Source organism: Pseudomyrmex gracilis, unplaced genomic scaffold (assembly GCF_002006095.1).
Source record: "Pseudomyrmex gracilis isolate BER0280 unplaced genomic scaffold, ASM200609v1 scaffold_25, whole genome shotgun sequence".
In the NCBI taxonomy this organism is placed as follows: Eukaryota; Metazoa; Arthropoda; class Insecta; order Hymenoptera; family Formicidae; genus Pseudomyrmex; species Pseudomyrmex gracilis.
Window position 1 is genome coordinate 467850 of NW_018020609.1, and position 24708 is coordinate 492557.

Genomic DNA, 24708 nt, shown 5'->3' on the forward strand with positions numbered 1-24708 from the left:
CCCCGTAAAAGTAAATGACCGGACCGGCGCGCCAATTAAATGTGACGCATATTTCTTCGGTCAAAATAAAAGTAGCGCGTTTCACATGCATCTGTTACTGACGGAAAAGTTTTTACTTTGATATTATTTTTAAAAAAATATCATCGTTTAAAAAATATTAATTAATAAATACTTTGCGAAATATATATATATATATATATATATATAAACTGCGCGCACAGTTATAATGAGACAATTACCGTTAAAAACCTTAAATTTAAATCATATTTCAGATGCAAAAAAATTTAACGAGAAACGTTATTGTAACACAACTCAATTAAGCTTCCACAATAAAAGCAATATTACGCGCCAAAAGTATGCGTGCTATGTGCAGCACAATATATAATCGCTAATGAATATTGTGTTTACCGTTACGTAAAAAAAAAAAAAAAATTGTTATAGAAATTAGTGCGCGAATGCGCTACATTTTTTTGAAAATAATTATATTAACATCGCGCGTTTCAATTTTGTATAGCTACGTACGTGTATTTAGACCTCGTGAATTAATCAAAATGAATGCGGGAAATATCTTGATAACTTGCGCGCATAAACCGAATTTAATGGGAATTGAGAAATAAATCGGCGCATAAGACGTGATTCTCAGATTGTTACGCACTCGTCGTCGTCGTTGTTGAATCGAGAAAGACGTGCTTAAGCAAAATCACACGTAATTTCGATACATATATAATACTCACTGTTCTCGAGCGGTTTATTAGGATCTGAATCTGTTTTACATTCATGAGAACATTAAGAGCGCGAGTACGTGGAAATTTCGAAATTAACATACACGTGCTATTTTCTTTGATAGGCAACTTCACCCCGCTCGTATAAAGTGGAATTATGCGAGATTTTCGTACAACCTGGCGCAATTTTAAAGTAACTGGTGTGCGTTACGTTTTACGGCGCGACTTATACGTCGCACTTTGCGCGCAAAATCGTTTCGGCTTAAATTCGGAAAAATGTAACTTTTTCAAACCTAATTATATTTCCGAATATAATCTACTGCCTCTCGCAAAAGATCCGCGAAAACCACGTTTAAATTGTAACGTACTCATCAGAACAACTATCAGAAAACAAATAAACAAGTAAATATCAATAATTGTAACTTTTGCGCAATATATGTACGATGTGTTAGTTTGGAAAAGCGAATTAATTACGCAATAATTATGTATTTAAAGAGAAAGAGAGAGAAAGAGAAAGATGTGTATGAAAATTAATTTAAGCGAAATTAATTAATTTAAGTGATATGCAGACGTAAACGTGCCGCATATTTACATAACCGAGCAAACCTTTCCAATTTTCCATGACAAATTGTTTAGTCCAATTTGAAAATTGCATCACGCCTATTTTTTGAAAAAATTGTACAATCATATCTTCGAAAAATGTTAAAAATTACAAATCTATCTTTGCGGAACGTTTTAGATTACAAAATTAACTATTAGAACATAAGAAAAAAGTTAATGAGAATTTGATAATTGCGATGTGAATATTTATTATCTCCAAAGAATATAGTTCTCGTTTTGAGATTAGAGAGAAACACTAGAGAGAGATCAAAGACAAAGCAACGGCTAGTTTAGATTCCGAATAATTAAGGAAGGATATTTAACATTGAAAATTAAGAATGTTCGGGCGAATTAAGTCTCAAGAATGCAAAAGGCACCCTCTTGTTCAACAATTAATTTCACAAGCAAATTTTCCTCTAATAGAAGTTTAATGCGCGCCTTAATTGCCGCGATATTAGATCTGAAAAATTCACGAGGTTACGAGAAGAAAACGCCCGTTTTCTCAGATCTCCACGAGAAAAGGGAAGCATCTCGAGATTCGTTATGGGATCGAATAAATACTGAAAAAGCTATGGTGCCCAGGACAATGAGGTGGTGGCGAAGGAAAACTTACGCATCATACATCCAACTGTCACGTAACGCTATTGTATATAAAAAAAAAAAAAAAAAAAAAAAAAAAAAAAACACCAAGTTACTTTTACGGACAGCGTTGTGCAATTTCAAAGGATATCCCAACGTTTCGCGTTCTTCTTAACGAGGTTTCCGGGAGAATTTTCTTTCTGATGGAACGCTTTCTAGAAATGGCGTACCTCGCGTTTGGACATGAAATAATGAAGTGATGGAGCGCACCGTGTTACTCACGGCGTTGTGCACGCTTAGAGCACAATGCACTCCCTATATATATATATACTTTAAGTAATTCAGTGATACCTTTCACACACGAGTTATGCGACTCTGCTATTACCCATACCGTGCAACACCGTTCAAGGAACCGAAACTATTGTATTAATAATAATCTAAATTTACATTAGAGGTCTTTAGCGAGCAGTAATAATTAATCGCGCGACATTTATTGAACATGTGTAGTACAATGCAAGGTTATTCCTAATGCATGTATACACAAGCGATGTAAATTTCGAATGTGTCGGCAGACTCAGCACTCTGTTTCCACTTTGCGCGGAAGATGCAGCGATGTGGGGAAAGAAGGGAGAGAGGGAGGGAAAAACGCGCGAGGAGAGAGAACAGAATTTCTGATATCCAAGCATTTTTCCAGCGCGCAGAATCGTCGCCGTCGCGCTTTAAGACGTTATATAGGATCCTTTTCATTGAACTCACTCGATGTCACGGAAGTTGCGAAATAAACTCTTTTCCTTCCGGGACAGAAAAGATCCAGAAAGATCGCGTTGCATATTTCACGAATAAGTTTCGCGACGCGTAGGTTTTCTAATTTCAATATATATGTGAAATTCCGTTCCGCGAATATATTTCCGCTCGAATCTCTGGCTCGAAGCGATCGAGAGGAAAAAAAACCCACCTCATTTTCGTCGCGCGAGCGCCTCGTGTATTTGCAATCTAACAATAACGCGAAATTGTTCTTCTATATAGAACGAAAATCCACATCTTACGCGCTTCAAAACATATGCGTAAATAAAAACCCAAATTATCCCATACGCAATACGATTTTGTAATTACTATATTTTTCTCTTTTGTTACTCGCTTTTGTAAAAAAAAAAGCTGAAATTGTTATATATTTTGTTGTACATGATATTTATGAAACTTGCTAGCTGCGAAAAACAAATAAAATAATAACTGTGCAACGCGTGTGTACAAAAATAAAATATATATTGGGAAAATCTTTTTCTGATAAACAAACCAAAATATTATATATGTTGACATAAATCCACGTATGCGCGCACGCGATTACGTATTATTGTGTGAGAATATTAAACATCACGTCACAGAAAATAAACTTTTTGCTTTTCAAACTGATTTTATTCTGAAAAAATTTGAGTTATAATGTTGTGTACTTTTTCTTGCTAAATAACCTGACAAAAACAAAGCTTCGAATTTCAAAAAGAAAATTTTAAATTTTAAAAACCATACTATAATTTTATATATAACCTAATCCTAACCTAACTTAACAATTTTAGAAACCATAATGAAGATAAGCCCATCGCGATGGTTGTCCCTACAACACGTGTGTTGGATATTACTTTTGTGATGTTCGGTACGCATACGCTACTTGAAAAAAGTTATTGGAAATCGTCATACGTCAATTTTTTCCAAATATTTCAAAACAAAAACAAAAAGTAATTTAAATATCAACAAATCAAAAGTTGCAAAAAAAACGTTTTATAAACGACACTTAGAGTCTGATATCAAAATTATTCGGAAAACTTTTAAAAATAAAAATAACACCTTTTGATTAATTCGATAAATAGAAAGTAAATAGAAAATTGATCCTTTTTTCGATTAATTGATAAATTAAGAATCCCAAAATTCTTATATCCATTTTGATTTTAATTTTAATAAGCAATCGGAGGGAAATGAAGGACGGAAATTTACAAACGCGTATGCGCGTGCAAGTTTCTTAATTATGCTATATACGAAAGGAGAGAGAGTTTCAATTCTCTCGCCTTGCAAATCGCGTCTCTGCAATGCACAACTCGCGCATCCCTAATGCCACCACGTCGTCGCACTGCGAAAATCTTCGATTTCCCGCAGTTTACAGAGAAGGGGAGAGGAAGAAGAGATATCTCGAGAGCATCTGGTATATAGCCCCGACAATGCGTCGGTAACTTATAGCGGGAAGATTTAAAGGTGCTCGGGCGGACGCAGATATATGGCGAAATTACTATCTCGCGGTCGCCTCGTCTTTGAATAAATCGCGAGACCCTTACACGTTCAATAGCGCGAACGCTGAGTAAAAATCTCCAGATGCTCGTAAATCCAATCGGCTATATAGCAGCGAATATAGATTCTCCACGATAACATAAATTTAACAAATATGACGAAGAAATAACAAGAGAAGTTTCATTGCGAAAATAAAACATCTGTTGAAACAAACATCGCGTTTCCACGCGATTCGTCGTAAAAAATTCATTTTCACATAATTTTTATCCAGAGATTTTCTTTTTAATTGTAAAATTCGAGCAATACACGCTATTCAATTTTATGGATTATATAAATGATGTGATAAACAAGTTAACGCGCATAGAGTACATTTTTATTCAATATAAATATGTAATACTTGTAATATTTACATGTCGCGTATGATAAATAATTTGATTAATATTCGTTACGGAATCCATCAGTTATGCGCATTAAATGAGTGATTTGCAATTCACTTTATCCAGTTTGTTTGTCACGCAATTATCAACGGAATGCAAAACGACACACTTTTAATTACACAAATTTAACTTCAAATTTCGTGTAATTAATTACACCCGTTTTTCTCTCGCACAATGTACGAAATTAATAAATCGTTCGATAATCGCAATATTCACTGTTCTGCGCGTAAAAATTAAAAATTTTGTCAAAATAAAATATTCTCAAGTATAAAATTTCTATCTTATTTGAAATACAAGATTTGATACGCGCGATATTGACTACTTGAAACAAATTCATATATGTGTGCAAATAATCTAATATAAATTTATTTGCGTCAATTAGAAATATGCGCGGAAAATTATTTCCTGTACACACACACACACACATACAAATCAAAACGAAAGCACTCCGCCAAATATATATACATATATTATATGCATATATCGCGCTAAGTGAACGCTCGACAAGCCGATATCAATTCAGCGATGAAGAGGACGACACACGGATTAGATTCAATAGGCGGATCAAACGCGACAGAGTTAATAACGATGACGACGACGACGACGACGACGACGACGACGACGACGACGACGACGACGACGACGACGACGACGACGACGACGACGACGACGACGACNCGACGACGACGACGACGACGACGACGACGACGACGACGACGACGACGACGACGACGACGACGACGACGACGACGATGATGACGACGATGAGAGAACTTCCATTGCCAGATGCGCACTTTGCTGCGCATAATATGCATAGCTCTTTGAACGCGCGTCGACTTACGACTTGTTTTGCGTGAATATGCATTACCGAGACGAGTAAATCAGCATAAGTAAAGTCGAGGATGTATAAACTCGATTTTTCGCGCGCATCTTATTAAATGAAAAATTTAATTTCAATTAGCGATGGTTCGCGGGCAAATACACGAAATTACTTTTGCGAATATTATATAAAAAGCGCAGGTGCACGCTGCCAATGCATTTAGAAATTAATTTTACAACTGTTCTCGTAAACCGTTAAATTCAAGGGACGTCGCGATTTAAATAACAAATATTCCACAATGTGGAGGTGTAAGCAAGTAATTAAGTTCTTTATCCCAGTTTAAATTGACCAAAGACAAAGGTGCGTAATGACAGCTGTTCGTTTAAACTATGTGAATTTCAAATATTAATATGTTAACAAACTACTGCAATTTTTCTCCCCATAAAAGAGGCTATTAGCGCAAAAAGTGAGCCAACTCCATTTTTACATTTAAATAGAAGCGGTTTCTACGAGTCAACTGCCCATTTCATTCGGAAGTGCGCGCAGCGCTTAAAAGAAAATACATGTGAAAGAATATTTATGCCGGCTTTAATTATGCGTTGCACGTAATTTTTTTAAAACCATATCGTACACGTACACGTACACACACACACACACATACAAAAACTGTGAAACATTATACAAAAACTTTTTACGTTTACTTAAACAGAGATAAAAAAAAAAAAAAGACACGACCGCTGACCTGATTTTACGCGCGCAGCATCAAATATGTCTAATCTCGGAATTCTCTAAAAATTATATTTCATAGAAGATTCAGAGGAATACTAGCGAATTTTTAATTACTCGTTACGAAATCGTATTATGCGGTTTTGATATTTCTAGGAAAAAAATTTCTTCTTTCGAGCTACGTGTTTAATTTTACTATTTCTTCGCACATGTATCTTAGAACAATGTCGCGAGAACATTGTTATCTCACAAAATTCAAATATATACCGTAAAAAAATTAGTTTAATATATGAAATGTATTTAAAATATGTTTAAATACGTGTTTACTGAGTCAGATACGAGAAAGCGTTAAATTTTCGAAGATCGAGAGTTACTTTCTTCTTCGTACGTCGTGAATAACACACAGGAAACAGAAATCTACTCCTATTATCTCCTATTATGTGCAAAGTTTTCGCGATAATGTGAAGCATGTACTTACACACAACGGTGAGATTCTTCGAATCGGCAAGTGTAGAGAAGGTCGGCGCGTCCGCCGTAACTTCGCAGCTGAACGTTCCCGCGAGGTAGAAGTCTACATCATAGAGCGTTACCTGGCTCGTGTTCGACTTTGCTCTCTGAAACATATACACACACACACACGTCCGAATGAGATGTAAGAGGAAAGGGGGAAAATGGAAGCACACACGTATTGCACTGTGACCTACGTTGCTACTATGGTCGCGAAATCGCAACGTGACACTTACATGCAGATAACGTGTTTTGACCGTAATATGATACTCGTGTGTCTCGCCAGACACACACACACACACATGATTACACGATCTCATATATCTGTTGTTAAATAATATTCTTATGTTAATTCTTCTTGTCGTGACTATAATTTTATATATAACTGTTATATAAAATTACTCTCAATTGTTCGAAAAGAATATTTATAAAAACAAAATTATTGGCGAGAAGTATATAATTTTTCGCGGATAATCTAAAGAGAGATAAAATCTCTTGAAAAAACAAGACGTTCGCCGTGTCACTAAATATTCCACGAATATCCTGGCTTTCGTCGCGTCGAAGGATAGTCCACTCGAGAGAACAGCCACCTTATCAGGAATTATCCGGCACTCGTCTAAAGTGGCCCGAGAAGCCAAGCTTGGTAACGGAAGCAGGTCTGAAGCGGCTTCATAGGCAAAAAAGGAACAGAGAAAGAGAAGAGAAGAGAAGAGAAGAGAAGATAGAGAGAGAGAGAGAGAGATAGTCCGAGGAGGAGCAAGGTTTAATCGGAACAGGCAAAACGAAGCATGCATAATTAGCGGGGCTTAAATAATGAAAGAGGTACAAGTGAGCGCGATGGGACGACGCGTCGATGGTTGGGGAACGAGAGAAAGAGAAAGAGTTAACCGTGAGGCGTACTCTTTGACGAGCGTGAAAGGCAAGCGAGCTCTTTCCGTCGTTGATTTATGTGGACGCACTCACCGACTTCACAGAAACAGAAAAACAAAAGCTCGGGGGCTCACACGCGCCGCACGGGAGGAATAAATATGAAACCTTTTTCTCCGTGTCTCTCTCTCTTTCTCGCTCGGCTCGTGATATCCAGAGAATAATTTCCCGGCGTGTTGCGTCTTGTCGTCCCTCCTCCCAATCCTGACGATGACACCTGATATCCACGCGCGTGAGATAACCAATATTTGCGCGGCGTATGAATCGATCGCTCGCAGACCGCTAATGTTCGGACTACAACAACTCCCGTGCGAGACATCAATTCTGTCGGACAAGGTATCAATCCGATGCGCGCATGAAAAATTAATGAAGCATTTCGAACTGCATCTCGAGCAAGCGGGCGATTATATTATACACATATATCGAACGCTACCAGAAAAATATCGAATCGCAACGGACGCACAAAATTGTACTGTGTGTGTGTGTGTGTGTGTGTGTGTGCTGGCTACGTTTTAAATGTGACAAATCAAATTCTCCATTTTGCTGTATCATTTCGCATCAATCGCGTGAAACTTGTCATTTGTACAAAATTAATTCAATAGTCTTCATCTGTGTGGTAGAATTTTAATACGCGATGAAATTAAATTTTCCGAAATATATTGCCATCGTCTAGTTCTCATCAATCGTAAAATTAATCATTTTAATGCGAAATTATATTTTCACATTTTTTTTTTTTTCCTCATCAATTCGTAACGTTTTATCACTTTTATTAAGTTGCCTTTATACCATCTCTTTCTATGTGAGCGAGGTAGATTTTTAATACGTCCGTGACGTAAAATCGTTACTCGCAATTCTTTCTACATCAGACGAAATACGATCGAGCTGCAGCAGCCAGGCGTCCGTTGCAACAAATTTTCGTCCTTTTTATAGATCGTTCTTGTCCGATACTTGACTGAATTGCTGCTGCTCGAACGACGACGACGACGACGACGGCAATGTCAATATGCTGGAAACGCGATATCTACTATACTTCTTCAACGAGCTACTTGGTTTTGCTCGGAGAATTGCAAGTAGATACATCGGGAACGAAAACCGTCACGACTTCGGGGAAACACGCTATTGCGGAATAATAGGACCGCGGTGCGGTCTTTTGCGTTGGAGAATGAAACGACGCGCGCGTAACGTTGTCGCCGCGATTACAATCGCGAATCGCGGACGAGTTACCAGAGCCGATCTCGCGGCTCTTTTCATTTGCGATCGTAACGCCGCGAAAATTGTCGACGATTTATCCGACGAAAGCTCGGATTTGCGCGATGGCTACAAGCCACGTTAAATACGCCGATACGAGGATGCGCACACACCGTCCGGGGCGGCTTTATATCTCATCACGAACACGCGCTTTTAACGTAGTGCATAATGCGCTCTGTGTTACACACCCGGTCAGTGGCGCTTTGTTGACTCGTGTAAATGTTTCGGGATTCTCTCCGCAAACGCGCCGAGTCGAATCGGTTAACTCGCTGTTTCGCACTTTCGCGATACACACACGCGCGTACGTGAAATTACCACGCGCGTGGAAATACCTGCCCCGCAAAATACGAATGCTCTTTGCGTACGCGCGCGCGAAACGGAATTTTGTTATACGAGAGAAGTTTTCGGTTTCGCATTTGAACTGTGTTGCCGGCGCGCACGCCAATATAATAACGATTTTCACGTTTATCGCGTTTCACGACATATATATATATATATACACACACGATCACGGTCAAACATTATACGGCGACCAGAAAATTTGATAAAAAGTGCGCCGACGATCCTTCCGGATGCGGGCGGGCGTTCCGCTATGCGAGCGCGCGCGGCGCTTTAACAATTCACTCCCAATATAAACGTCTATTAAATAAAATGTATCTGTCTGTAGCGCGGTTGGAGTGCTGCGGTATTAACAAACGCGGAAGCAAGGCAAAGCATCGAAATCCCGGCGAAACATGTATTTCCGATGTAGATCCGACCGACATACGCGGTAAATCAAATATCACATGGTCAGGAACAAAAAAAAAAAAAAAAAAAAAAAAAAAACTCCGAGCAAGTAACAAAACAATTTTTTCGCTCAAAATCTACACACGTTCTCTCTCTTTCTCTTTATCTCTTTCTCTTTATCTCGAGGGACGGGGTGTCGCACGGGCGAGCGCGTATTTTTCGAAATCGAGGCTTTTATATCCCTCACGGTGCGGCGCATTACTTCTCGTTCGTCACCGGAGAAATCCGCTCCCGCTGTCCGTGTTCCGAAACGATAAACGTAAACGGGAACGCGCGCGCGGCGCGTGTTGTCACGGTTTGTCAGGTCGTTCATTCGACTGTACCGAAACACACAACGGGAACCGTCGGGGCTTGTTTTTGGTGCGGCGTGAGCGCGTGTGGTGCACACACAGCGGCGCCGCCGCGCCACTCCCGAAAACCGCCGGGGGTGCGGGAGTTGGTCCGAGCGACGCGCGTAAACGGCCTACGGAAATGTTGGAGCGATGATAAAAGCGCGCTACCGGGGCTGCCGACTGTTTTACGGCGATTACAGCGGTCAAGGGTGCTGTTAACGAGGCATCGGGCCGGCGCGTTGCGGTTTGCGTTTACGGTGATACGGTGAAACCACATATTTCCGCCAACCTCCTGCCCTCGTCAATCCACGCGCTGCTCGGACCGAGAAAAAAATAAATAAAAAAATAAAAAAAAATAACCGTATATATAGTTTCACGGTCGTTGACTCGCGTTGTGCGGAGAGTGTGTCCCAATTACTAAATACGTCCCGACGGACGTGCAACGCGACCGATCGTTTAGAGCTGAACACGCCCTTCTTTATATATTGACACGTATAATGACATTTAAAAGAGACGGATATATTTACAGTTGGTTGCATATACATACGAGTCGCGGAAAAGCCACAGCAAATAGAACATGCAGCGCGTGACGTGTAATCAGCGCGTTTTCGTTGAGAAACATTATCTGTTGTCATTATTGTTATGTTTATTATTGTTATGTTTATCAAACATAAACAGCGTGAAATATAAAAGCGAAGATTTATGTTCATTCAATACGCGCGATCGTGTTGATGATTATTATGTATATAAAAGCAGAGTGAGAGAGAATCAACTTACGTCGACGTGAATCAATTTCACGTTGAAGACTTTGATCTGCGGGTCGTCGCCGGGCGAGTATCGGTAGAACTCGTGCTTTCCTCTGTACCACTTGAGAGAATAGAGTGGCGCGTTTTCCAGGTCATAATAGCACCGCAGAATCACTCCCTGCCCACGCTGCACCACCTCGGGCACTATTTCCATTCTGACCCCCTGCAGGCAGCTCGCACCTTTTGGAGAAAATGAGAACAGGAACGAGGCATTAAGTCTAGTGCGCATCATTAGTCCGCTTTTACTCGTCGCGCGAGAGAGGGTTGGCGCACAGCACGCGTCAGCGAGAAATTGCAATTCCGCCGAATGACAATTTCCCCTCCCGTCGCATCTCTCTCTCTTCGCAGCTTCCTCTCGCGCGACGGTGAACCACGACCGCAAAACACACGCACGCGCGCGAAGATTCTCTCACGTCCGCACACGAGACACACTCGTACACACACACTCGCATACATATATTAAACTCAACCCCCGTTGCGCGCTTCGCCTTTCTTCTTCCTCCCTCTTCGCGTACGCGAGTTGCTCCGCAAACTAACCCTCGCGCTCGAATAAACGCGGTGTTTTTTGCTGAGAATCCGTTATAGGAGGATTATCGACGATTCGACCTATTAAGCCGGAAGGAATCCGAGCGCTCGATGCCATTCGTATTAAAACAAAGAGAGAGAGCGAGAGAGATAGAGAGATAGAGATAGAGAGAGCGCGAGAGAGAGAAGTGAGCCGATCTCTGCAACTCCTTGGCACAGTATGAGGCTCTTATTACGCGGTACCTCCGGGCTACACTGTGAAACATCCGGGAATGTTCGCAACGAGCCACGAATGGGAGCAAAGCTCCCGCGGGGTTGACTTTCCGCCTCTTGTGAGAGCGACATCAGAAACATATTGTCACGCAATATTTTAGGAAATTGTGATATTTTGCGCGTTACTGCGGGCGGTTCCGCGCCCGCGCTCATTTTCACGCGTCGGAAACGTGTTTACACACACGTTGGGGGGTAACGTTTAAATCTTTCGTCGCGCTCGCATTCTCGTTTATTGCAACGCGTTGACGGCTTGTTCGCAAATAATGTTGTGTACTTGCTCGTCGCGTATTGGATGCTAATCCTAACGGAAACAGCAACGCTTTCAAACGTGATTGCAGTTTCACGTTAAAACCGAACATTGTTTTATGTTCTTTGAAAAAAAAAAAAAATTTCTCTCTCTCTCTCTCTCTCTCTTTCTCCGTCTCTCTTTTTGTCGTATAATAAATTCTACATTTTCGCCCGTAAAATGTTTAATATTTTATGTTTGCCCGGCCTTTGTGCTTTTGACGAAGCTGCGTTATTACAAAACAATCGTTATTTTCTCTCCTCGCATCAACATACAATTCTTTCGCGTCCAAATCATATTAAACAATAAAATTTACAAAATTACACATCCGTACGTATTGTTTTCTTCTCTTTCCGTGATTCGAAAAACAACACTGAAATACTGTTTTGCACAAACTTTGTTCATTCATTTTGAGTACAAATTTAATATCGCGACGGGCATTAAAACGCTACGTCATTTATACTTGATATGCAAGCGGGTTAAAAAAAAAAATAAACAACTCATTTCGTTCGAGCGACTTACACGCGTAATGAGTTTGCTCGAATAAAAAGAACTCCGAGCGTGTTTAATATAGTGCACATGTTACACACGAACTCCTCAGAGAAATGAGAAAGAAACAGACGGTGCCGCGAATATCGTGCTACATACAAAAGAGCTGCAGTGCGCTCGGAATTGTGACAAAAAAAAATAAAAAATATAAACGATAAATATTTAACTACTGCCAAATGCACATAAAGTTATTTTTTAAGATAATAAAAATTGTACACATACGCTTGACGTTAATAACAAACATTGTTTTTGTGCGACTAATACTTTAACGCATATGCATCTCATAAAAAGATATGATTAGAATACCGGAGAGAATATCGGAGAGAAAAGAAATTTCTATCACACACGAACAGATGTTGCAAAAAAAGATTGTCGTAAAAATGTGAAATTCCTTGTAAAAAACACATTTGACGGTATATTGCGTTTTCCAAAACATTTTTTTCATTCGACCTGACGATCGTGTCAGTTAAGTCTGCTGATAGCAGGAAGATGCGAATTTCCATGTTTACCGAGAATAAGACTTGCGGAAAGAGAGTTGTGAAAGCTTTTTCCTGCTTAATTTTCGTTTGAAAGGCATCCTGAAAAATGTAGACCGACATGACGGCGCACGGTGGTGAGTTTTCCGGAGACTTCTTTTGAGAGACGCAATACTCGGGGTTCCGCCACCATCCCCTTGCGTCAATTCCGCGCGCCCACAACACACCTGTATATTTAAAACTCTCGAGACCGCCCGACGGGTTATAAGTTTTTTTTTTTTTTTTTTTTATACTCGGATAGCGTGGCCTTTTACGACTAATTATTCGTGAAGAAAGCTAATTTAACGAAACACTTTACGTTTCAGCAATTCTCCTTTGAAAGTAGGAAACGCGCCACGCAACACGAAAATTGCCTTGCTCGGCGACGTCAATTGGGACGATGGATTTTTATACTTTCATAAAGGCGCCTCGTTTCAGCAAGCGGTACAAGCCAATATGATGGCGGTAATATATTTTATGAAACCGGTAAATAAGGTCAGTCCGGTCTATATATCGACTGCACTTAGAGAGAGAGAGAGAGAGAGAGAGAGAGAGAAAAAGAGCACTTATTAATATTTCTAAATTATAAGAAGAAAAACAGCTTAATGAGCTTTTGATGAGTAGTTCCCGAATGAAAAGAGTATTTAAATTATATCAACGATATATAAGTATTTATAAAATAACGATATAAATTCATTCGTGAAATTGTCGCGTAATGCGATGTTAATTCAGCAGGTACGACAAGACAAATATGTGAAAAGAAAATAAAAATTTATATTATATTAAAAGAAACAAGTTTTTGCATATATTTCAAACGATAGACAGACATCGTAAAAAAAATTTATATACATATATATATATATATATATATATATATATTCCGTGCGATACACAATACTAATATGAATTCACAAGAAAAATTTTATATTCTTTCCCTCTCTGTAATTAGCAAGACTTTCTTTCTGATGGAAAGTGGCCGCGTTTGCTCTTTTTGTTCCGCCACCATCATCTCATCGCTTCCCCGCTTTCCCAACTTTGAAATTTATAATAAAGTTTTAACAACTCGTCTTCTCTGTGTTACGAGCAAAGAAAGTCGGGAATCCATCGCATCGAGAGAGCGGCATAACGAAGAGAAATATGAATTTGAATACTCCTTAGCTTTTAACGTCCAACTCCTCAGGTAAATTGCGATAATTCGACCGCATAAAGATTAATATTTCTTGATCTTAATATTCTTGATGTCTAAATGACGGTAAAATTTATCCGTGTGTATATATCGGATGTAAACAAACAAATTCATAATAACAAATATAAATCAGTTTCTTTTTTCAAGGTAAACATTGTGAGAAAATTCACATACTCATGTTCGTTATAATTATTTGCAATAAATAATAACTTCATAAATAAATTAACTTGCTATTTATTCGAGAAAAACCAATTTGCGTCAAAATACCGCTCGCTCAAAGACTCCCGGCAATTAATTCTCGGAAAATTAATTACACGATTTTAGCTAATGATCCACTTGGGTTTTTTTTTTTTTTTTTGAATCGATTTAAGACTTCTCGTACGTTGATGAAAAATAGCGGCGGAATCTTCAACACGTGTCGATATTTAAACTTACGTGGAATAAAAATCCCGAAAATAACGTTGATTTTCGTGACCGCGCGCGTAGCAAACAGATTCAATTGCGATAAAATTACGTTGATTTAACCGAACGGAAAGATAATCCGTCGAAAAATATAGTCAAAACGTAAAAAATCCTACGATATTTCCGCGCGAGGCGAGTATTAAACGGTGCAATCGACGCGAATAAAACCAATTTCGTTAAATACGATCTACGCGATTTGTGAACGCGAGCTGTGCGCGCGCGCGCCTCGTCGTTTCCACATAGCATCGCTATGGTTGTTAGAATTTCGCGATATTTCGGCGCGAGTTTCATCCGACTGTTATAATACCGCGTGCGTGCGCGCGTTTTTCTCCGACACTTCCGGTTCGTAGATGGACATTTGAGAAATTAGACCGTCCGTTACATATATTTCGCTTCTAATCCAGAAGAGAGCAGAAACAATATTCTACTAAAAACTGACTGTAAAACGTGATAAAAACCAAATCGAAACAAAAGCGTGCGCGCGCGCGATGGCTCGTACGTTTTTTTTTTTTTTTTTTTTTTTTTTAACAAAACGTGTATTTCTCATCGCCGCGCTGCTGTGTGAAAACGCGCGTAATGGAACGACACCGAATGCTCGCAATCTCGCGAAAATACAAACGAACATATTTCTGTCACGGCACGTAGTCAGTCGTTTCTTTACTTCCTCATACAGTAATGTAGATAAACGCGAAATACACCGTCCGTCGGGTTTTGGAAGGAGAGGAACGCGGCTGATGCCTCCTCTTTTCCCCTCCACTTGTATCACACATGTGCGCTTCGGTGTTCAACAATACCGAAGTATGCGGATGCGGACATATTTTGCTGTCGGTTTCCGCTCCTCCCGTCTCTCTCCTCGCGCTGTTCCGCACACGTGTATCGCACATTGCGCGATACAATAAAACTCTAAGAATTTCGACTCTTAGTACCGATTCTCCATAAAATTCAAATTTATTTTCTCGCCCGGTTAACGATCGACCGCTAACAAAAGATGAAATATGAAACGATACCTGGATATGTATTCTCTCTTCCTTAGAGCGGATATACAGTCGAACCTCCCAAAAAACGTATACTTCCCCTATTCTCTCACTCTTTACCTCAAATATGCGCAAAGACTTGCTTGATAAATTCATCTCGCGCTAGCGCACAGTTTTTCGGTTGTAATCACACTTAGTGGTGGGAAAAGCGATGAAGGAGAAAATATACACGCGTTTTGAGAGTGGATTTGTACACGTTTTGGGAGGTTTGACTGTAAAATGTTCACTTTACGAGTTGCGCAATCGTTCAAGAATCAAAGAATTAGAAAATCATCAATAACGGAGGAATATTACGAAACTACTAAAATGATCAAACTACTATCTTAATTAATCAACTATTGGTACGTCCGTAACAAAATCAAAATTGTAATGCTCGAAATTACTGGAGTTTGACTACTTTACTGAAATTGTTTTGTTCGCATTCTGAACTCGCAAGGATAGAAAGAAATCGTCGAACATGTTAGATGATGATGACGGACGCGACGATTCTATTAGATATTACATTCGAGAAAATCGACGCGGCATAAAAAAGTACGTTACTAGCGAGAGACGTCTGCAAATACTAATTCCGCGAACTGCGCCAAAGGATGCGCATCTGTTATTTTGAAAATTTATACGTAAAATCGTCATGTGAAATTTTAGTACCTCGACAAACACTTGACAAACATTTTCAGTTTTGTTATTTACCTCTCATTGTAATATTTACGAAGAGGAAACAGAATAGCGCGCATAATTTGTACTTTTCACATTCCATGTTTACTCCATGGTTTTCCATGTTTTTATTATATAAAAGCGCACAATGGAGAAAAATATCCTTTTCTTTCGAACTTCGGAGATTACGTTTTGCAAAGCTTGAGCTCACTCTAACGCGACCGACCGCTACGAGCGCAAACGAGTTTCTGCGCTCTCGAACGAATTCAGAGGTGCGCAACCTTTCGGGTTTCGAGTCGTCCGACGATTATTAGCCAATAAGCAAAGGACACACAGCAGCGTGTCGAATCAATAACAACGTGTTTACGATCGGTTCTTATGATCTCTCTCGACTTAGCTTTATGACGGTAATTAACCCTACTTCCGAAACCACGAAGGGGAAAAGGACAGAGATACCGGATCGTGTCGGACAGTAACGAGAGTATCGAAGCGGTAGAGAAAGGCCCTACTTCCTCTCCTAACCCTCCCGATACTCTCGTTACTCTCCGGCACGATCCGGCATCCCTCTATCCCCTTCCTTCGTGGTGGAAATTCTTAAAATGTTATTGCGTCGCAATGTGCGTGACGTTACGCACACGGACGCGGTTCTCGCTTCTATACAAAAGCATCGAGGTGAGGGCCTACCGCCTCGATACTCTCGTTGCTGTCTCTCCTCTTGTGAGAGGAGCAGGACAATTTCGTGATTTACGACATTCCCAAAATAGAGGAAAATTCCGACGACTTAACATGGTAAATATGCCGATCAGGGGATCAGCTTCCGACAATTCTGAGTTTGTCATATATTATTAAGGTCATGACCCAGAGTGACCTTCAAAAGGTTTTAAGTAATGCTCACCGCGTTCGTTGAAAAGTTATTAACAAAACATGTGTATAGAGAAAAACGAAAGTTCAATCTTTTACACATATTCTTCTTATACATAATATTTTAAACGTAATATATCTTATATATAAATATTTAGTATAGAATAAAAAAATAAATAAAAGAATAATTTTAAAAATTACGATAAGCTTGGAAGGTACGTGCTTAGGTAAGAGAGCGCACAAAGGAACGGACCACGCCCTTAATAAAATAATAATTTTTAACAGAAGCAATCTGTGTAATATATAAAAGTAGAATATTCACATGCCAATAATTCCATAAAACTCCATCATTAATTGCACAAATTTGTCTATTAATTTTTGTCTATTAACAAGATAAGTTTCCGATAACGTTATCTAAAATTTTATAAAAACTGACATGACTCTCGTAGCGATTCTTCGTATCCTTCATGCTCGGGATTTCAAAGGTCGCGAATCCGAGGGATTTCTACCTCCGTTCTTCGTCTCGTTGTTTCGAAATAGAGTCGCGTGTTCACAAGTTTGCGAGGAAACTATGGTCGTAAAATATTCCGCAAAGTAAATTACACGCAGCGTTCGCACATGCTATGTTTTTATTAGAATCTCCGAAGTCACTTAATTTCGATTAGTTAGTTCATTCTCACGCTTTGGGGAAGGTTGAAAGCAAATGCGAAGGAGCTTATTTATAAGACAATATCTCGCACAAGGTAAAACGAGCTCTAATTTCATTTGTCGCAAACACCGACCGGTGCTACTCTCTCTCTCTCTCGCGCGATTAAGAACTCGCTTGAGGGAGAGGAAGATACCTTTTCTCCCGCAAAATGCGAGCTCTCTAAACTATCAACTCCCCTGCCGATTAATGTATAGCACCCTATCTGGTTCAACTTATTGCCGTTGCGTACCGACGAAGAAGCGTCGGAAGTTTCGACTTTAGGGAGTAACGCGAACAACACCGAGCGAGCTGCAGTGAATCACATGTAAATAACAAAACAGGTAACGACAAAATGCATTTTCCCGCTGTACACATGCGCGTTAAGCGAAATTCAAGTTAACCAATTTCTTTACAAGTTATTACACCGAGTGTGATAGTTCAATCGCGGGCGAGCGTGAAAAAATTGTGATTTTTTTGCCACTCGCCTTTCGCGGTACAGATATTGTCGATAACGCACATCGATCAAGGCAGTCGCGAGAGTACTGAAGAGAAATGTCAGAGAATATAATCTCACACACAAAAAAACAATATCTTGAACTATAACTATATTGAAACATTTAAAAATAAAGAAAAAAGAATATTGCGCGGATTTGAAAAATTTTTTATATCTCGAGAAACGCGCAATGATTGTTTCTATGAATTATTACAGAAAAATATACATGTGTGCGTATTATTATCATCTTTTTAAATGTTCAAGAACGAGCACTGAAAAATTGTTGAATCCGCGCGCGAAGAAAGAATCTCAAAAAATTCAGCTAATATTCCGACAACATAATTGCTTGCGATAAACTCGCGAAAACTATATATTCGATAATGATAGGAGAAAATGCCAGCGCAGAGAGTTTTTCGATAATAATAATTCGCGTCTGACTTTCGGCGACGGGCGGACCGTTTGTTAAAAACGCTGACAAGCGGCAGATCATAATGAAGCACGAAGAAATTCGAGAAAAGAGAACTCCGTTTCCGCGCGCTAGAAAAGCGGGGAGGAGACCGAGTAGAGCGCCAGCCCGGGGTTTGGACTTGTCGACAATCTGAAAAGTTATTACCGAGAGCGGGGACAAATTGCGCTTCCGCGCAAACAAAAATAAAAGGGACATTCGATCCGGACAAATGGAAATGAAAACTTTGCGTCTGTCCGTGCAATGATGAGATATATGCGAGAGCCAATTGTTACTTGTAATGACATAAATAAGGATTACGCTAAACGACGACGGGAGGCACAGTTCCCCGAGTGCGTTGACATTTTATTCATGAATGCACGTCGCTTCGCTTCAATTACGGGAGTTTGTAATTACCTAAAGTAGTCTCGCGCTAACCAATTACCATACATGCGTGTTACGTCTAGTATAATTTTGATCAGCTAAATGCGCGACGCCTGCCGCCATTTTGTCTCCTCTGTTTGATTATATTCAATTTATGTTTGATACACACAAAGTTACCGCATAACACAAAGAATCTTCGCAGATAAAAAAGAAGATGTGTAAGAAAATATTTTTATATACATTGTTTAAATTACTAATTAACACAACACAGACGCGCACTCTATTATTGTTTTTATTTTTAACGTGTCGGTGAACACAACACCTGTCATCGCGATGACAGCTAGCATGTAGGTCCAAAGGATTCGCGGTTCAAAAGGATTTTTTTAAAGAAGAAGAAAGATACAAAAACTTATATATATATATTTTAGAATTTTTAATGTTTAAACCGAAATATTTAATTTATCTAATCAATGCGTAACGCGAATAGTATTGAAGTATACTAAAAATACGCGAAAAAAACGATTAATCGACTTGACAGTTTGACGAACGACAATCGATATGCTAATGCAAAATTCGCGAAAAATTCTATCAATTTTGATAATAGATTATTCCATCATTTCTCATGCGATTTCTGCTTCCAATATATCGCTCTTCGAATAAATGCTAATGACGTGCGGACATATGCAATTGTACTTGCGATGAATAAATGTATTGGGAGGCAATAACGAAAGGACATAACACACCTGATACGTCAATTCCTCTTAAAAAAATCTGGTTGACATTAGCACTGAAAGCTGAACATGTTAAAAAAAATGAGGTCAAAAAGAAAGAGAGACAAAGAGAGAGATAGACAGATGAAGCGAAGCTAGCTGGTATCGAGAGTGTGTGCACATATTGCGGCGCGAAAGTACACAACGGCCAAATGAAAATGTAGCGGCGACTGCTAGCCGCGCGCAGCCAGTCGGACGTCAAATCCCGAGAAAATATCGTAATTGCGTGAGAGAGAGAGAGAGAGAGAGAGCGGGGAAACGTATAACTTCATCATTGAAGGTCCGCCATGCACGGCAAGCAGAAAAACGGCGAAGGAAAAAAAACCAAAATAAAATACATAAAAATATAAAAAAAATATATATAAAAATAAAAAATAAAACACGAGGTCGTCCGAATAGAATTATGGTTTTACTGCTCGACGAGAGACGAGACAAAAATCCTCAGGGACGAAGAAGGAGAAATGACACGATGTGGCCGTAAAACGTGAGCACGCGATTTCCGCGTGACGCTCGTTCGACGGGAAACTCGTACGTCGCGGATATATTTTTACAGCCTAGCTCGCGAGCGCGAAAATAAAATGCTTAATTATAAATGTAAGAGTCGAGTTGGCGGTTACGACCGAGCCGGCGAATAGCGCTATCACGACAAGCGAGCGAGAAGCGAGCTTTCCCCGAATGAACGAGCTGAGGTATTACACGTCGTGGTTTTTTATCGGGTACTGACATGGAGTTTCCAACTACTAGGTAATCAAGACAGAATGATCTTTTTTTTTTTTTTTTAATTATAATAAAGCATGAAAAAATATATATATATAAGATATAAATACTCTTCGGTTTTTCTCTCTTTTTTTGTTTTGCGCGCTGAGTCGAGTCAAATAAAAATCAACCGAGACGAAATTGTTAGAATTTTTTTTGTCATGCTGAAATTATTTTTTACGTAAACTAACAGAGACGGATAGGCGTGAATATAAGCACAAAAAAAAAAAAAAAAAAAAAAAAAAAAGACTGACGTGTGCAACGCGCGCACTGTGTGTTTTTTCAGCTACAAACATTGAACTGGTAGCAATATTCGTATGGTAACGGACCACTGCACATGACAAGCTGATAACGAGATAGCTCGCAAGTGGAAATTTGATATTCAATCAATATGCACAGTTTGCCACTCTGTCAACTGCTGGTTTTCATCAGAGCGACAGTGCATCAATGTATTCCGAAAACTAAACGCGCAAAGTTCTTTGAAAAAGAATCAACGCAAATTCTCTTCTCTCTCTCTCTCTCTCTCTCTCTTTCTTTCTCTCTCTCTCTCCGCGCGGGAAAATATATTTAAATTCTTAGAAAAATATAAAAACTGCGCGATACCGTTTTGACGATTTTATTTTAATCTCGCTGCAATTCATAAAATAAAATATATGTTTCAACAAATATATGTTTCAATATTCTATTAATATTTTATTAACATTGCAATGGGATTTTCTGAAACTGTTTTTACACCAAAGCCAGGAAATGACATACTTAATTGTCTGTGAGAATACAGACGGTAGTTAACGCGAGAGTCAACGCGGGAGCAATTAACCGCATTATTAGCGGTACTGGAAAATAGTCATGTAAAATCAGGTAACAACTCACCGGGAGTATATAAACATATTCCCGAGTAACACACGCGCATTTCGGATATTCAAATATTGAAATTGAATATAAACGCGAGTCGATTTATCGCGGAGAGAAAGAGAAAGAGAGAGAGAGAGAAAGAGAGAGAGAGAAAGAGAGAGCGATCGAACGGAAAGCGCGCGGCGAGCAAAATCGCAGTTCCGCCGCATGATTGAAAGTGGCGATCTCGATAAGACCGCGAGCGCTGAATTAAACAACGCCGCCACGGTAATTCAACGTAAATTCGCCGAATGCAAAAAAATGTGCATTTGCAAACCCCGTGACGAGAGCACACATTTCACCGTTCCTCTCATCCCGCATTCGCCGTAATTCGCCGGCGACGAATGAGGGGTTAATGAGCGTCCGTCGTTGCGTAGATGCACTTGAAAAATACGCACGCCCCTCCTCCCTCGCGTGTCTCGTCACTCTTCCTCTTTCTCTCGTTTCCCTCTTCTTTTCGTCGTTCATCTCCACCGACATGATATCACGACGACGTGTACACGCCATTTTTCCGGCGTACGAACGCGCACACACACGGTCCACTGTTCGCCGTAAAACGAGCCGAACGAGCGTCGACCCTCGTTCCGCGGCGGCGGCGACGGCGACGACGACGACGACGATACCACGAAGAATTCTCCCTCGTCTACGAGCTATTAATGCCGAGCATCACGATGCCGGCTATTAATCGGTGATGTATTGACGCGAGCTACTCGATAAAATAGAGAGAGAGACTGCTATGAAAAATCGCACGAGCGTCGCCAAAGCGTCGCCCTCGGAAATCGCGCTCCAACGATTCTCGGGGAGCCGCCGCGCGTGCGATGCTAGAAACCCGACGAGAACAAAGTATGCACCATAAACTGTATACTGTGAATCCAATTGGAATGCACACACGATGCACGCGGGGGCTTTGTACTTTCTTGGATTTCGGTTTACTCGGGCGGATATAATGTACACAAGGAAGATAGAAACGCTCCCGGCTATACGTCGCTTCATTCTTGTACTCGCTGGCGCGCGCGAGTCTCGTTACAGAACACGACAAGCGCGCGAGAGAGAGAGAGAGAGAGACGATTGCTTCGTGTACGTGTGTACGTACGTGTCACCAGACATGAAACGAAATCTCGATTCGATTTCACTCTGGAGCTCTGTGTCGCTGAAAAGCGATTGTCGCTGCCCTGCAAAGCCCGGGAAGGATTCGCTTGGCTCGCGAATAGCTCTCGAACCTGTTGGACATTATTATCTATGCCACGTACGCGGGATTTACGCCGTTAAAGCGCAATAATGCAAATCGGGCAAAGCGCGACGCGTTCGTCGCAAAAGCGCGCTTACAGCATCGATAATCAAATATATAAGAGAAAAAATTATATTTCTATTTTATCAACGCGCGCGTGTGTATTTGCGCGCGCGCGCGCGCACAGAGAATCTCTGACAGCTTCAAAAGAGCTTTACCGCGCGCCGTGTGATTAAAAATAAATATAATTTTAGTTCAAAAAGAAAAAAAAAAGAATATCATATAAAACATTGCACGTTGATATCAATAAACGCGCATTTTTATGCCGCGATACAAATGGCGTAATTTTTTTTTTTTTATTTGCGCGCGCGCGCTCGCGGCACAAAGAGACAAAGAGCGAGACGCGGGGGAAAGCAAACGAAAAAATGAAGACCGGAACATTTTTGTGCGTACAATATAAACTATTATTCATCACACGAGAAAAGGAAATATCATTAGATTGGCAGAAGAAATTGAGTTATTATGTACGGAAGAGGAGAGAGAGCGCGCGCGAAATGACGAGACTGTGATCGATGAGTAATATTGCGAATCATAAAAGAAGAATTCCGAGATCATAAATTATGACTCTCTCTTTTTGTCGTTTTCCGAGCACTTTTCTCTACTATCGCTCTTGCTTCTCCGGAGGACACGATGATTTCTACGCGCTATTGAAAATTTGAGAGAAAATTATGACGCGCTATTGTGCCGCGAGCTCTCCTGATGCACCTCGTGTTTGTTTAAACAGACAATTAGCGTTGTTGTTCCGACAACGCAATGTGAGTGTTTGTATCTCTTCCATTTCCATTTGCTTAGCCGGAAAACTTATGAGATATGTATTTAGTAAATACATTAATGTACTTAATATATAACCTTCCGAATAACGTTATCTCTCTCTCTCTCTCTCTCTCTTTTTTTCTCTCTTTCTCTCTCTCTCTCTCTCATCTTCATTAGTCAACGCAATATTTACATCTTAAACAAACACTTAGTTGTATTACGGGATATATACATAGACTCAGTCATTTCCCCATAACGCACCCCGAAGCAACGCAGCTCTGCAACCGTTGGGAGAATTATGCATATGACGGAAGATCGGGCAACATGCAAACTGAGGCGCGCACTGAGTTGTAGCTATAACGTTTGTGCAACAATGTATGGCAGACGTTGATCGAAAGAGAAAGAGAGAGAGAGAGAGAGAGAGAGAGAGAGAAAGGGAGACGATTCATTGCTTGTTCCGCGGTATCCCTGTCTCGGTATTGTGTAATTCAAACATTAACAATTCGATACAATCAATGACAATAACCACGCGTTAATTACATGCTGTTATAGTTAATGACGCTTATTCGAATCTGCAAACCGCGGAGGAAATTTTAATTTTTCAACTCATTAATAATATGATTTAAAACAAAATGAAACAGCGCTACACATGGTATATCAAATTGCAAAATTTATAATTATTGCTATAAATTATATAGTGCTCCGAGTGCTCGTTATTAAATCAATTTTAAAGTTTTTTCAAGCGTTCACCTTTTTTCTGTTGAATTTAATATAATATTCCTTCGTCTCGTAAATATAAAGGTGTAGCGAGAATATCTTGCACCTTGTGAAATTTACAATAATCTTCGCTCGGGGGAAACAAAAGAGTTTCGCGCGAACTCATTTCGCACCAAGTGAAAATTACGCGATATTTGATACGTATATAATTTTCTCATAATAAATCGCGGAATAATAAAAAAGAAAAAGTTTCCAGATCGATTGTCATCATAAAAGCATTTCGCCATCGGAAATGCAAAAAGCACGAACTTGGGAAGTCGCAGAAATTCCGTATTACCTCTTAATGCCTTTATGATTCCGCGCCGCGATACAAAACGCGGGGAAAGGAACCGGATCGATCTCTCTCTTTCTCTTTTT

The 24708-nt window shown here is 39.9% G+C and overlaps 1 protein-coding gene across 2 annotated transcripts in view; it reads right to left on the minus strand.

Annotated features, from left to right (window-relative positions):
• The window catches only part of LOC109852190 (platelet endothelial cell adhesion molecule-like), a 363548-nt gene that overhangs the window by 50310 nt on the left and 288530 nt on the right, over window positions 1–24708 (minus strand). For both annotated transcript variants that reach the window (XM_020423118.1, XM_020423117.1), the window contains 2 exons: window positions 10736–10944; window positions 6637–6772 (listed from right to left, as the gene is read on the minus strand). In XM_020423118.1, coding sequence (XP_020278707.1) covers window positions 6637–6772; window positions 10736–10944 — 345 coding nt within the window. The remainder of the gene's footprint in view (window positions 1–6636; window positions 6773–10735; window positions 10945–24708) is intronic.